The 14,407-nt window shown below is 46.4% G+C and overlaps 2 protein-coding genes across 4 annotated transcripts in view; one reads left to right on the top strand and one right to left on the bottom strand.

Annotated features, from left to right (window-relative positions):
• LOC132468828 (adhesion G protein-coupled receptor L2-like) overlaps nucleotides 1-12,494 on the top strand; it is a 32,561-nt gene extending 20,067 nt beyond the window's left edge. The window contains 6 exon segments of the mRNA XM_060066644.1: nucleotides 695-863; nucleotides 1,255-1,383; nucleotides 2,540-2,636; nucleotides 4,943-5,071; nucleotides 6,238-6,255; nucleotides 9,553-12,494. Coding sequence (XP_059922627.1) covers nucleotides 695-863; nucleotides 1,255-1,383; nucleotides 2,540-2,636; nucleotides 4,943-5,071; nucleotides 6,238-6,255; nucleotides 9,553-10,961 — 1,951 coding nt within the window. The 3' untranslated portion in view covers nucleotides 10,962-12,494.
• The window catches only part of LOC132469163 (adhesion G protein-coupled receptor L2-like), a 189,311-nt gene that overhangs the window by 82,416 nt on the left and 92,488 nt on the right, over nucleotides 1-14,407 (bottom strand). The window lies entirely within an intron of this gene.

Genomic DNA, 14,407 nt, shown 5'->3' with positions numbered 1-14,407 from the left:
GAGCCATGAACACACCCGAAGGAGGATTGTCCTTGGTTCTTACATAGCTCACCGTCTCTCCGCCTTCAACCATCCATTCTGTCCGTGCGTGGTTTGTACGTGTGTGTGTGCGCGCAGCACTCGGTGTTGTGTTTGAAGTTTTCAAGTCCTGCCTTTTTCCGAAGCTCATACAGTGTCGTAAGAGCCACACCACCCCCCCCCCCCCCCCCCCCCCCCCTCCCTACACCTCTCCCTCTCCTCTCAAAGACCTTCTGGCTCTGTCTGGCGGATCCCGTCCCTCGACCTTACCGCTGACTCATTTCACTCACATTCAATCAAGCTTTTTTGGGGGGGGGGTTTATTTACCAAGACTACAAACGAAAACTAAACCCCGAAAGAAGCGGCTCCGTTTCCGGGGGAAGTTTATGTTCTTTCTTCATGCCTTTGTTCTCCAGGACCTTTTAGTCCTGGTCTGGGGGGGTGGGGGTCGGCTGGGAGCGTTCTCTCTTTTGTTGACATCTTTACTGTCCGCTGTATTTCCGATCCACTCTGGTTTATGATTTGTTCCGCTACGCTTGTCATAACGTCAGACGTCGACGCCTGCCGGTTGCGGTTGTGTTCTTTTTCTTATCTTTCGCACGCTGGGTTCGCTGTCTCACTCTCGGCGCTTGGCGTTTGTGTGTTTTCTCTCTCTGCCGTGCGTGCTGTCCCTCAGGTCGTGGGTGATGGGTGCCTTCGCGCTGCTCTGCCTGCTGGGCCTTACCTGGTCCTTCGGCCTCTTCTTCATCAGCGACACCTCGGTGGTCATGGCCTACCTCTTCACCATCTTCAACACCTTCCAGGGCATGTTCATCTTCATCTTCCACTGCCTCCTGCAGAAAAAGGTAAACCGGGCATTTGGGAGTATAGTCTGGGGGGCAAAGGGGTTGGTAGGGTCGGACTCCCAGCCCCGAAAGGTTCTGGGTTTGAACCCCCCCCACCTCGAATCCTCTCCCAATGTATCGCAAATAAAATGTACTGTGAATCACTTTTGAAAGAAGCATGCGCTCGATGACTCGATAAAATGTAACGCAAAGTCTGTGATGGCAACGAGGTCGGTCGGAAAAGAGAGATCTCCATGGGCACGCGTGTGGAAGCGGTTTAAATGAAGAAAACATCCACCAGTGTGCACAGCGAGCCTCGATACAGGACTCCACAGAGCCCCAAGGAGCCGAAGACGGCAGTCGACACGTGTGTGTGTGTCAACACTTTGCGTCACTTTGTCCTCTGAAACAGGTCCGCAAAGAGTACGGCAAGTGTTTCCGCCAGACGTACTGCTGCGGCGGCCTGCCCACCGAGAGCTCCCACAGCTCTGCCAAAACCTCCACCACCCGGACCAGCGCCCGCTACTCCTCCGGAACCCAGGTAGGCCCCCCCTCCGAAGCCCAGCGCCTTCTTCCCGTCGGGGGGGGTAAACACCACCACACCCCGGAGTGTGTGACATGGCCTTGATGTGGTTCCAAGTACCGCGTCTCTGCTAGAGACGAGTCACATCGTTGGTTCCTCGCACAGAACAGTTGCGTTGATACGGTTCATTGATGTAGTCAATTTGAACATGTTTTATTGTGTTCCTCGGAATGAGTAAAACACACACACACACACATACACACACACACACGGACACACACGCACACACATGCTGTATCCAACTCATTACTGTTCTTATTCCTACTGTTATTTCCTCTGTCCTGCATAAAAAGTGTGTCTATATACTTGGCATAGATTTGGATGTTGGACTATGAAAATGAATGTTAACATGCAAAGAAAACAAAAAAAAAGGACATTGTATTAACACGTCAAATGTTAATTCGGTCAATTAGATATATTAAGGGGACACCTGTTTGGTTATTAAACAAAGATTGAATGCTGTTGATTTTAGCTCCAAACGGATGGAGCCGTGTACGTGGTGTCTCTACCTTTCAGAAGCACCATCTGCCCCCCTGCATGAGGAACCCCTTCTCTCTGCTCTGCGCCCTCAGCATCTGCTTTTGTTATATTCTTACTAACGCTGTGCGCATGTGAAATAGTGCCCCTACTATTTTAACATTGCCGGCACATTTTACATCTATAGGTTGGGGGGTGAGGGGGAACGCCAAAAAAACAACATATATTTAACAGAAAAACGCGGTCTAAAAGAAAAGGTACATTTCCGCAATGTATCTATTATTGATAATCATTTTCAAGCGGCATTAATATTGTAGCCTGTACGGAAACAGCCACCGTTATGTTTAATTATAAGTGTAATCCTGCCCCCCCCCCCCCCTTTTTTTTTTGAAAGTACCCTATCGAATCCCCGACTAAAGGAAAAAGCTGAAATCAAAGCTTAAGATGTCATTTTAGTAATGAACCTTTGCAAAACAAGATTTGAGGACGAGAGAGGGGGTCGGAGGAACCGTAAGGGCCCCGTCGGTATTTTATTTACCCGGACTGGAAGAAGCCTAATGAAAGCTGATCTGGTAGTAGGGAAACGGACTGGTTTCTCTCAGCTCCCTAATGGCTGTCCCCTTTGTTAACCTGACAGAGTCGTATCAGGAGAATGTGGAATGACACCGTAAGAAAGCAATCCGAGTCCTCCTTTATCTCAGGTGACATCAACAGCACCTCTACCCTTAACCAAGGTCAGTCTCACACCCCATCCCTCTTCACACACACACGCACGCGCACACACACACATACACATACACACACGCGCACTCATTTCATCATCCGGCTAGAAATAGTTTTTTTACTTCCTGTGATTTTATTTTTTGCAGAGCCATTGAGAGTTACCAAGGGTTTTCAATTTTTTTTTTTTTTTCATGTTTGGGTTTTTTAATGACTGTTTGAAGCTTCACAGGCTTGAGTGGTGCTTTTAAAATAAGAAACCTAGACCTTGCGCCCCCACAGAAAACAAAAAAAGAATTAGACCAATCTGCTCCCTCTCTGCGTAGCCACAGCCCATGTGAATTGGGGCAAGGATTCCAAAAAAGAAGTTTGGTTCTTGAGTGCTGGCTATACACTCAGGAGAAAGAAGTAGATGCAAAGAATATAAATAGATGAAACAAATAAACACAGACAGCATGTGTGCGGTGGGGTAGGAAACATTTACACCATAGCAACGGCCTGGCTCTGCAGGGTGAGCCAGAGTTCTATATACAGTCGGGCCTTTTGCGCGCGTTTAAGGTGACCTCTGTTAGTTCATGCAGGACTCTAGGGGGGGAAGACATTCATTATTTAGCTCTAGCACAAATATGACGATGAGAAGATGATGTTCAACTCTGGCTGACCCTGAATGCCTCGTGTGTAGTTGGGCTGTTTTGCTGCCACTGCTGCTGCTGCCGGTAAAATGGCTTTCTAAGCATGCAAGGGGAGCAGGAGGGGTGCACTGAGGTGCTCCCGTGGTCCTCAGACTACGCCCCCCCCCCGCCCCCCCAAAACCCCCCACCCCCCTCCCCTCATCTTCTTCTTCTTCTTCTTCCTCCTCTTCTTTTGGCTCCACCCCTTTTTGCCCTTGCTCTCTTTTCTACTGTTCACTTTTCAACATGACACAAAAACACAGAAAGAAAATAAAAAACCTGGCTACCCTAATACCCCATTTATTTATTAGCTTTTTTTCTAAATATCCTGATTCGAAAGAAAAAAACTAAATATTTTTCCATAAAAAAATAGTACTATTTGGATATCTTTATTCTAAATAATAAACCAATACGATTAATAGAAGTACATTTCTAGAGTTGCATTTTTGTTTTTGTTTTATTTGCATATCTTTACGCAATAGAACAAACCAATAAAGCACCGAATAAGAATAGAGACAAAAGAAAAGCCGTCTAATATCCTCCAATCTAAAAGTTTTCTTTTTTTCTTCGATTTGTATTTCCATCCGGTGTTTTTTTTTCCTGCAGCTCGTCTCCGTGACGTTAATGTGGAGGTTGGGTATTGATCACTCTGGTCGGGGTAGTGGACTCCCTGTCTCCCCTGGAGAGCGGAGCTCTGAAGGAAGAGGCCCCGATCGGAGAGAGCACTTCCTTGTCATTAAAAGCAAAAAAAACACACAACAACCCTGGGAGACACGTCGACATGACAGATGGCGTTTAACACATGTAATAAACGGCGCTGGAAACGCACCAAGCCTTTTAAAACACACAACTCTCTGAGCACAATAGAAAAGAGAGGGGCTTCCAGGAGCCAATGGCTATGGCTAAATAATGTCTTTAGTTTAGTTTTTTTACATTAGGAGAATTTCAAAAATTCGACTGGGATATTTGGACTCGGTTCAAAACGTAAACCCTTGCAGGATATTACAAAGGCTTTGAGAGGGCTGTTTGTGTTGAATATTTATTTTGAGTTGAACATGACAGATGAAAAAATAACCGTGACAGAAGGCAATAATGAGCACAGTGGAGGTAAGGGATGGGGGGATTGTACTACCTAGGGATTGGAGAGGTTTAGAGGTATTAACACACTACCTGCAAATACCAAAAACAATGATCAAAATCAGAACGGGGAATGTTTTGTTCCTTTAGATGGGGGGCCATGCCCGGGCACGCGATTTGCATGATAAATAAACAGTTGTGTGCAGGGTGCAGAATGTGAGTTACAGGACATCCCGCCATGGGAGTATTGGTCTCTCATATAGGACCAGCTGAATGCTTGGGTGCACTAAGGCCCGGCTGTTCTCAAATGCTCTGCTCTTGTTTTTTTTTGTTTTTTTTTAATCAAATTATAATTATAACCTGTGTTATGATCACGACTGAACAGCCATCCCTATGTTTACCTTATTTCTTTATATTTTTTCTTACATTTCCATTTCTCTCCATCCAACCAAACACAAAATGTAGAAACACATACAACACCTCAACATTTATTCTTTCACAATTGCTGTCAAACTCTCAAACTGTGGAGCAGCAAAGACTGACCAGCGCTTCCTTCTGTCTTGCCACTCTAGGAATGACGGGAAATTACCTACTAACAAATCCTCTTCTTCGACCGCAAGGCACTAACAACCCCTATAACACCTTACTGGCTGAGACTGTCGTATGTAACAGCCCCACAGCCCCAGTGTTTAACTCGCCAGGTGTGCTTACATGACATGTCCCCGTACATGCAGACCTCTCTCTCTTTCTCTCTGTCTCTGTCTCTGTCTCTGTCTCTGTCTCTGTCTCTGTCTCTCTCTCTCTCTCTCTCTCTCTCTCTCTCTCTCTCTCTCTCTCTCTCTCTCCCTCACCTGCTTCTGTCTGTTTCCACATGAATTTACACAAGGCAGAACTATTTCTAAGACAAAAGAAGTATTGAATCTTGCCCTTCTGTATCATTGTCTTCCTCGTATGTGTGTGCGGGCGTGAATGTGTGTGTGCCCTTAAGTGTGTGCGTGCATGCTCTTGCTTAAGTGTGCATCAGCCAATTTTTGGTGTCTGTTTGTGTCAGTGTCTCAGTGTGTGTCCGTGCACGTACGCATGTGTGTGTGTGCGCACCGGGGCCTGCGATTGACGCTATGCATATTTGTGTGTCTACGTATTGGTCTGTCTTACTTGTGTGTGAAGTGTGTGAAGTGTGTGTGAAGTGTGTGTGTGTGTGTGTGTGTGTGTGTGTGTGTGTGTGTGTGTGTGTGTGTGTGTGTGTGTGTGTGTGTGTGTGTGTGTGTGTGTGTGTGTGTGTGTGTGTGTGTGTAAATGTTCCCCTGTTTGAACCGGTGAGCTACCTCTAAGATTTATGGAGCTCCACACACACTCCCATCTCAGATTTCCCCTCTTATCCAAACTCAGTGTGTTCACAGAATGGGACAAAATGATTAAGCAGGGGATTGAGACACTGCGTATTCTGCCTTGAGATAGTGTAAATCATGCTGTAGACTTAATTGCATGCTTATTAAGATAAATGCATCTGAATTATCATGATCCTAATGAAATTTTGGCTATTTTTTTTTCCCGTCGCGCTTTGAGTGGGAGCTTTCCCCCGGAGCTCCGATGGTACACACCGGGCAAAATGGGACTCATAAAACTGGCTATTCTTTTGATTAAATATAAATACTTGGGGGATATTAAGGTATAAATTAAGCAGAAACCCCCGCCTCTCCCCAAACAAGCAATTGCTCATGGCATTAAAAGTATGATTCCACGATTCCACCTCTCTTTGTATTATAGTAATGACTGTGTGCTTTAATTGTGTTGTTTTTCTATTTTGCAAAATGAAATGGCGTCTTCTTTATTCATGTCTTCTGCTCTCCCCTGTGCTTCCCTCTAGTGACCTACAGAGAGACAAGTATGGGAGTAAAACTTAACTTTGCCTATCAAATGTAAATTTTTATCAGCATGCTTATTAAAACCAAAACCAAAAAATACTAAAACCAAACCACACCCCCATTCATGGCACAATCACTGTTTTTTCTTTTAGACCATTAACACACACTCATCGAGCAAGTGGTTCGCAGAGCAATCCGAGACAAGTCGTTATGTGTTCGTTTATATTCCTTAAAAAAAAAAAAGAAGGAAAATTGACAGAGAAATCGAGCAAAGAATCAATTTGTCAATTGAAATCAAATCTATTCACATTACAAGCCCATGCTACTCTGCTTCTCTCTCTCCTCCACTGTTTGTGGGCCAACAGCCGGCCAAAATATTCTATGTTTACTAAACACACGCATGGAGGACAACATTTATCGGACAACTGACATGACAGACATTTTTCCTGTTTGTACTTCCTGTGTTTTGTCAAGCTTACCCCCCCTCTCCACCTCCCTTGCAGTCTAAATTTGTGTTTCCCTGGTCGCCGTTCTTGTGGTCTCAGCGTCCACTAAATATCCTGCACACCACATCTGTCCCCCCGGTTTCCTAGACAACACCTGTCTGGTCACCCGGTCGCCTCCGAGCCAAGCATAAACAAATCACGTAGACGTCATGACAACAGCTGGCACCCCTTCTCACCCCCTCCTTTTATTTCTTATCATTTTCTTTCTCCTCACACTTTCAGTTAGTGCTAATGTGTGTGTGTGTGTGTGTGTGTGTGTGTGTGTGTGTGTGTGTGTGTGTGTGTGTGTGTGTGTGTGCTTTTCTTGTCGTTTCTTTCATGTTTTCTTTCCACGTCACACTGGTTGCGTATGTGTGTGTCTGTGTGTGTGTGTGTGTGTTTGTGTGTGTGTTTGTTGTAATTTTGTCCTTGTCTCCATGTGTGTGTGTGTGTGTGTGTGTGTGTGTGTGTGTGTGTGTGTGTGTGTGTGTGTGTGTTTTTATATGTGTGTGTGTGTGTTTTTATATGTGTTTGTGTGTTTATATACAGTAAATGTGTATTTCATGTTTTTTTACATGTCTCTGTGTGTGTGTCTATGTGCGTCTGTGTGTACGTGTGTTTGTTGTAATTTTGTCCCTGTGTGTGTGTGTGTGTGTGTGTGTGTGTGTGTGTGTGTGTGTGTGTGTGTGTGTGTGTGTGTGTGCGCGTGTGTGTTTGTGTATGTGTGAACCTATGTGTTTTTCGTATTTTTAACGCGTCTCCTTGTGTGTACGTGTGTGTGTGTATGTGTGTGTGTGTGTGTGTGTGTGTGTGTGTTTCTCTTGTCCAATTTCTCATATTTATTTTCTTTCCCCCCTTGTTTTTGTGTGTGTGTGCGATGTGTATGTATGTGTGTGTGTGTCTGCATAGCACACAGTCTGGCCCAGTGTTCCTTATCTGGATGACAGCATGAGTCACGAGAAATACTCATTCCTATTCATCTTCACCTTCCCTTTTATTTGTTCTCCTCCTCCTCCTTCCCGCTCATTTGTTGTCGTACCACCGAACCCGTTCGCCAAGGCTGATGCAATCTGCACTCCCTCTCCCTCACATTCTCATTCTCCTTCCTCTTCCTCTTCCTCCTCCTCCTCCTCCTCCTCCTCCTCCTCCTCCTCCCTAGTCTTGCGTGAAGGCTGGCTAGCTGGCTAATAGCCCTCCCCTCCCCCTGCTGATTTTGGTGACCCCCCAAATGCTCAGAGCGATTCCCAACATGGCTGCTATCTGACCTCTCCCTCCCTCCCTCCCTCTCTCCCTCCATCCCTCCCTCCCTCCCTCTCTCGCCCGCTGCTGCTGTGTTATTCTTGAGCTGGGCCGCGAGCTCGCCGGGGAACCGTCACCGTGACGACCGATGCCAAGCATAGTGCACAGCTCAGAGCTCTCTGACCTCTGACCTCCTGACCCTCCCTTTTTTTTTGGGGGGGGGGTACACAAACCCACCGACACAATCACAAAGAAAGTGTACCGTCCTAAATTGAACAAGCCCTCCCCACCTTGCCCCCTACACACACACACACACACACACACACACACACACACACACACACACACACACACACACACACATTCAATTTAAGTTGCCCTTCCAACAAGAAACAATAATGATAATAATGATAGTCGTGATAATAAATATTCTGATGATACTAACGATAACGATAATATTAAAACAGAAAATAATAGCAATTGTATACTACCACTACTAATACTACTTACTATAATGAGAATGAGAATTACACTAAAAGCTACAATTGTAATATTTTACACAAATTATTGCATGTGATTATAATTCTTAGTGTTAATATTATTATTATTATTATTATTATTATTATTATTATTATTATTATTATCTGTGTATTGGTTCGAGGGCAGGGCAGCTCTCTCTTTAGCTTGGCGATTTGTTTTGCTGAACCCTTGCTCTTCTCACTCAGTTGCGGAGTTTCACACGTATTTTTGTTTCTTGTGGTTTTGTTCAGTTTTGTATCCTTTTTGAGTGATTATTTTGTCATCCTGTTACAATAAATCATTTTACTTTCTTTTGTACATCAGCTACTCTTAGACCAGATAGCCTGAGCAGACAGACATGATGTGAGTGTCTAAAGTGAGTCTTTCCTCATGCTGTGTGTGGTGATGTTGGAGTGCTGCTTGTGGGCCCCCTCCCTCCCCCCACCCCCTAACCCCCTCCCTTCCTCCCCCTCTCCCCCCCACACCCCACCCACCCCCACCCATAGTGAGAAAACCAAGATGGCTGCCCCCCTTGACACACAACCCTTTCTTTTTCCCCCTTCTGTCTTCATTTTCGTTTTCCATCGCTGTTCCTTTTGTTCTTTGACTTTCCTTTCCTCGGCTTCATCGACACAATTAGTTGCTCGCGAAACCCATCGTTGATGTGGATGTTGTCGTTGTTGTATTGCCCATTTGTGGCTACACATCTGTGAACCTATTCGATTGCTGTGCGTGTCGTCGTTGGTCATGAATCTGTTTTGTCTCTTAATGTTGTTTTGGGATCACTTTCACGGCGTCGTCACCATTGTGACTTAGTTAAACACACGGCGTTTTACGGTTACTTGGAACGAACGAGAGGCATATGTGAAAGTAAAAAGTATAATTCTCTTCCAACCTAATGCATGCCTTTATTGGATGTTCTAACAATTGTGACATCAGTGGCATGGCTTGATTTGAATCCGGGCTTTATTTTGTGTTTGGAACTGCATCCTAAACAGCATTAAATGTCTTTTTAATAGGTACTGCCTGGAAGGGACTAAACGGCTTGTTCTCCCTCCTCTCTTTCTTTCCCAGGGCACTCAATGAACAATGTGGTGAGGGATACAAGTGCAATGGATACACTACCGCTAAATGGTAACTTTAACAACAGCTACTCTCTGCGCAACGGGGACTTTGGGGATTCGGTGCAGGTGGTGGACTGCGGTCTGAGTCTGGACGACGCGGCCTTCGAGAAGATGATCATCTCCGAGCTGGTGCACAACAACCTCCGTGCCTGTAACAAGAGCCAGCCGCCGCCGCCGCCGCCCCCCCCACCGACGCTGCAGCAACACCCGCACCCGCCCCCGCCGCACCAACCGCCCCCGCAGCACAAGCAACCGCCGCTCCCGCACCACCCGCACCCCCAGCACCACCCGCACCCGCACCCGCACCCGCCGCCCCAGCAGCCCCAGCAGCCCCAGCTCCCCCCGCAGCAGCAGCAGCAGCCTCACCTGCCGCCGCCGCAGCTGCAGCTGCACCACCCCCACCACCACCAACACCACCCCCACCAACACCACCAACACCACCCCCACCACCACCACCCGCACCACCACCAGACCCTCCACCTGCAGCCCCGCCACCCGCCGGGGGGGCCGCAGCCGCAGCAGCTGCAGCACCACCACCAGACGCTGCACCCCCACCCCCATCACCGGTACCACCACACGGAGCGGGCTCCGCCCAAGGTGACCGTGGTGGGTGTCGGCGGCGGCGGCGGCGGCGGCGGCGGCAGTAGCAGCGAGGACGACGCCATGGGGGTGGAGCCGGCCGCGTCTCTGGTGCAGGTGGGCGACGGGCCGGCCGCCCCGGCGCTAGCGCCCGCCGCCAACCCCACCCCCACCCCCGCCGGGGCGGGGGTGGGGGTGGGGTTGGGGGTGGGGGCCCTGGAGCTGCACGCCCAGCAGCGGGAGCTGGAGGCCCCGCTCATCCCCCAGCGGACTCACTCGCTCCTCTACGTGCCCAAGAAGCTGGTGAGGACCGACGGCGGCGTGGAGACCTTTGGCGGCCCGCACGCGGACCCCGCCGCCGCCGCCGACAATCCCGCTCCTCATCCCTACGACGACGGCGGCGGCGGCGGCGGCGGCGGCGGCGGCGGCGGCGGGGGGAGCCCCCTGCAGTCCCCCGGCCGAGACCATGACTCTTTGTACGCGAGCGTGCCCCGGCTGAAGGACGAGGACTCACCGTGCCCCGAGAGCTGCAGCAGCAGCCCGGACGCCCCGCCCTCGGCGGAGGACCTGTCCCCGTCCAAGGGCAGCGAGAACGAGGACGTTTACTACAAGAGCATGCCCAACCTGGGGGCCGGCCAGCAGCAGCTCCAGGCCTACTACCAGATCAGCCGGGTGGGCAGCGACGGCTACATCATCCCCATCACCACCCCCACCAAGGAGGGCTGCGTTCCCGAGGGAGACGTGCGGGAAGGACAGATGCAGCTAGTGACGAGCCTTTAAATGTATTTCAATCATCCCCCCCCCATCACCAACCCTGCCCCAACCCTCTCCTTCCCCCCCCCCCCCCCCCCCCGGCTTCCCCTCTCCTGAACCTTTCAGATATTTGGATTTTCTTGACCTTGCGGAAGGGAGACGGCACACAGACACAGACAGACACACACACACACACACACACACACACACACATGCACACACACAATGTCTGACAGCTAGGAAAGTGTTGCGTTTTTTTATTGTTTTTCAAAGAAGACCTAGAGACCCTACCATGCACAAAAGCCAACCAAATCTGCACCCTACCGCCCCACGCCCCCCACCCAGCACCCATGCATACCACCCTTACCTTCCCTCTAGACCAATAGACTTGATTTACAGAGATGGCAGTGCAAAGAACTGTACATACAAAAATGCAGAAGTCAAAATTTCAATTTTAAAAGACAAGCCAACGATGTATTTAAATGTGCTGCTGCTGTAGAATTACTGAGAAAACAATTAAAACGTAAAACAAAAAAAAATAAAAACAAAATAATAATACTGGATCCATCAGATCAGCAGGTTTACCGGTCAAAAGATTGTACATACACTCCACGACATTCTCGTTGAAGCCTGTTTTGTATTATATACAAAATGACACTCTCTCGGAGCGGGATACGGAATATATGGTTGTAATATGTTTCAGATGAGACTGTAATATTAGGAATATTAGATGCTGGTCCCTCCTGAGTCGCACCGGTCACCATGAAGTTTGGATTGTATTACCACTAGCAATCCAGCCCCTGGCCTTATATTTTCTCAAATGTACATTGAACTGTTGTCAAGGAAAATGGCTGAAATATATATTTTGTTGTATTGCTAGTGTAAGATAAAAAAAAAATCATCAAAAATAAATGGATGGGACGCCGTGAATATGAAGAAATCTTTGGAAAGTTTTAACATTTGAGAGACTATTGTGTAAAAGTTGCACATCAAGTATGTTATGCGATATTTTATGAATCCAACATGTCATTCATAATAGGACGTTTGAGCATTTAAAAGGCTGATAGAAACTAAAGGATTCAACCATATACAAGATGCATATTCACTTTTTCCCCTTGTGAACAGTGTTTTTGCTTAATGAACTCCATAGATATTGCCCATTGAAATGCATTTATTTAATATCGCCATTCAAAGCGACATTATTTTAGTACAATGGGATTATAAAAATGCCCCTTTAAAGACGTTTATGCTTTGCACAATTTTGTGCGAATCTGTATGAAATATATCTTTTCAGCATCCATTGCAGAGTAGTGAGCAAGCGCCACTTTTTGAGGATAGTTTCTATACATAGTTCTTCCGCCTGGGTTTGGACATTTATTTATTAAAAGAATCCAAAAAATCAATGGGAAATAGTTGAACATTTTCCAGCACTGGTATAAATGCTGTACTGTAGCTCATTCTTTTTTCGTAAACATGTTATTAAGGGGCCCATCACTAAAGACTGATGTAAAGTTCAACACTTGTTTAAAAAAATAAATAAATGTGAGATTTTTTGTCAAATGCCAGTTGTTTTTTTATGGTTCGTGTTTTGGTACAATCTTACAAAAAGAAGACGAAGAAGAAAAAGGTTTAAATGCTTTGCTTTGAACAAGTGACACTTTTGACTCAGGTTTTAGCATAGATCCCAATTGATTCCCTTGAAGGGAAAAAAGTGTGACATTTATTTCAAATATAGTACATTTATCTTGAGCCTGTTTTTTTCTTTTGCTTAAATCAATGAGGAATAAACAAGGATCGTTTATACCGTATGTCTTGTTAGGGGAGGCCACATCTGACCATGTGACCCCAAAGATCAGAAACTCAGGTAGGACAAGTTACATTGTAAATGTTCCTATGTGTGGTTGTTACAACACTCCAATAAAGGTATCAAAATGACCCTGGGTAAGCAACATTGTCCTCTTGGTAATATCACTGCCTCGGCTGCCATCGACCAATCACCTGTCGAACAAAACCAAGGATGTAGAACAAGAATAGCTCAACGTCACCACCCTGCGCATCTATGATGACCGCGTAGGACAGATGTTAGTCCAAATTTAGGTCTCGATACCTTTTTCCGCAGACCTCGGCTAGCACCTGGCTTATGGCTAGCCTGCGTCGGATACAGCAAAATTTGTAAGCCATTTCTATATACCTCCAGTTCTGTCGGGATGACGGAACTTGTCGGGGAAGCGTACACATTTGCACTGTTTACCGTTTGGCATGGAAGGCAAAGTGAGTCTGAACTCGGCAAAGGAACACTTTCTGTCAGAGTGGGTTCATAATGCCACGTGTGGGCTGTGTTTGTGTTCCGACTTTTTCGTACAAATGAGCGTGTGACATTTTGCGCAATTATCTGTGAGAACATTGTCATTTAGAGCAGATGTGTCTGGGTTATTTGTGTTCTGGTACAGGATCCCAGATGCAAGACACTGGGTAAATGCCACCCACATTTTTTAAGAAATTGTTTATTAGAATAAGATAATGCTGATAATGACAAAACATTAAAATGTTTCCATACTTTATTCTAAAAGTATTCATCACTAAGGGTAGACTCGATCATAATGAAGCCCCATTTTCCCAACATTTCAATATGATTACGTTTGATAATGATAATGCTATTTGTAGTATTACTTTCTGACATTGGTCTCTACATACTACATAAACACACACTTTGATTTGTTCTCCGCTTGTTAAGACGTTGTAATTAATTTCACCAGCTCCTCTTGACACACTGGGGCTGTGTCTGAAGTCATTTCTTACCCATTCTCTAATCCCTATATAGATCCTATGTATTGAACATTAAATAGTCCAGTATTTGGGGTACAGGTGACATAGGGAATAGAGGCTATTCTTGCCGGGCGGTAGTTAGGTCCCGGACATCGATCAATGTGATGTGTATTGGTCGCATAAACAAGTCGACATGTGTTAGATGTCGCCTTGTCTCACAAATCAGACTTCAGATAAACACGTCTTAAGTCTGACAGTGGACAAGCTCATATCTTGGTGAAGAGGGCGTTTCATTTTCTTTCCCTTCAAATGTAATTCGACCAATCATGTTTCTGGGTCGGGTGTCTGTAGACGCATGGAATGACATGGAATGGTTCTCTACTGGAAACCACCTGACTGGCAGAAACATAGCAGGCATGATATGGCTGAGTATTAAGCTCAGATCAAGAAGAGGACTGCTAACTAAAACTAGCAGCATATTACATTTACATTCAGGCGTTTTGCAGACGCTTATCCAAAGTGATTTACAGTAATTACATTTGTCAGAAGAAAGCCTTCTGACAGTCATAATAAATCTTCCCATTGTTGGTGTCCTTCCTTGGCTGACAGTTGACGCATATTCGACCACCACTGACTAACTCTGTCAAGGTCTTCTGAAGATTATCTTCAGAAGAACAAAATCATAACAAAACAGGAAACACTGTTAC

Source organism: Gadus macrocephalus, chromosome 12 (genome assembly GCF_031168955.1).
Source record: "Gadus macrocephalus chromosome 12, ASM3116895v1".
Taxonomy (NCBI): domain Eukaryota; kingdom Metazoa; phylum Chordata; class Actinopteri; order Gadiformes; family Gadidae; genus Gadus; species Gadus macrocephalus.
This window is presented reverse-complemented; position numbering and strand designations above follow the sequence as displayed.